The sequence below is a fragment of the Sinocyclocheilus anshuiensis genome, unplaced genomic scaffold (assembly GCF_001515605.1).
Source record: "Sinocyclocheilus anshuiensis isolate Anshui unplaced genomic scaffold, SAMN03320099.WGS_v1.1 scaffold173, whole genome shotgun sequence".
Taxonomy (NCBI): Eukaryota; Metazoa; Chordata; class Actinopteri; order Cypriniformes; family Cyprinidae; genus Sinocyclocheilus; species Sinocyclocheilus anshuiensis.
In genome coordinates this window covers 424569-425307 of record NW_015536480.1, presented here as the reverse complement: position 1 = coordinate 425307, position 739 = coordinate 424569, and the positions used below count along the sequence as shown (strand labels likewise).

The following is a 739-nucleotide window of genomic DNA, read 5'->3' as shown; positions in this document are numbered from 1 at the left end:
TATATATACACACATTGTTATGTCCCAGTGTCCCTGTGTTTTCCTTGTGTTGTTTTTGATTTGCAGGTATACTGGTTATTGGGGGTGTGTCTTCCCACCTGAGGCTCATTATGCGGAGCTATATAAACTGCAGTGCTGATGAGGACAGGGGCACGATGTGACCACACTAGTGGGACCTGCTGCTTTCTCTTTTGTTTTGTTGTTTATTTTGTTTGCATACAGTTCAGACCTTGAGCCTACAGTCCACTGTCATGCACGCTTACATCACTGACTTACATTAATATTGACTATTGACTGTTTGAATACCTTTGTTAATTATGCTTTTGTTAAATAATCTATTTTTCTTTGTTACTTGCTGGTCCGTGTTGGCTCTCGTTTATGTTGCAATTTGGAGCCAGTTATAACATATGGGGGCTCGTCTTTTCGAGAGGCACGCGGACTGGTAATTAGTAAAGAGGATCAGGTGTGCGCGTTTTAAGGGAGAGCAGTTCGTATGTGTTTGGCTTCGGACTGGTAAGTCAGTGCGGCTCATAATAAATGATTGGTTATGCTCCCCGGATAGGTTGTTAATGTTTTCCTGGGTTGAGTGCACGGCCGTGGTTGTAGATCTGGACCGACAGTTCAGCTTTGCACCAGCGGTATTAGATGCTTAAAGAGACTCGACTCTTGGGAAAGCACAGAAGAGTTAGGGTTGAGTTATATAGTGGGGGTATGGGATAGTTAGGGGGAGATTTGATTG

At 43.6% G+C, this 739-nt stretch overlaps 1 protein-coding gene across 1 annotated transcript in view; it reads left to right on the top strand.

Annotated features, from left to right (window-relative positions):
* The window catches only part of LOC107677842 (5-hydroxytryptamine receptor 3A-like), a 27320-nt gene extending 27159 nt beyond the window's left edge, over window positions 1-161 (top strand). Inside the window, exon 11 of the mRNA XM_016472929.1 lies at window positions 67-161. Coding sequence (XP_016328415.1) covers window positions 67-161 — 95 coding nt within the window. The remainder of the gene's footprint in view (window positions 1-66) is intronic.
* Window positions 162-739: the final 578 nt, after the last annotated feature.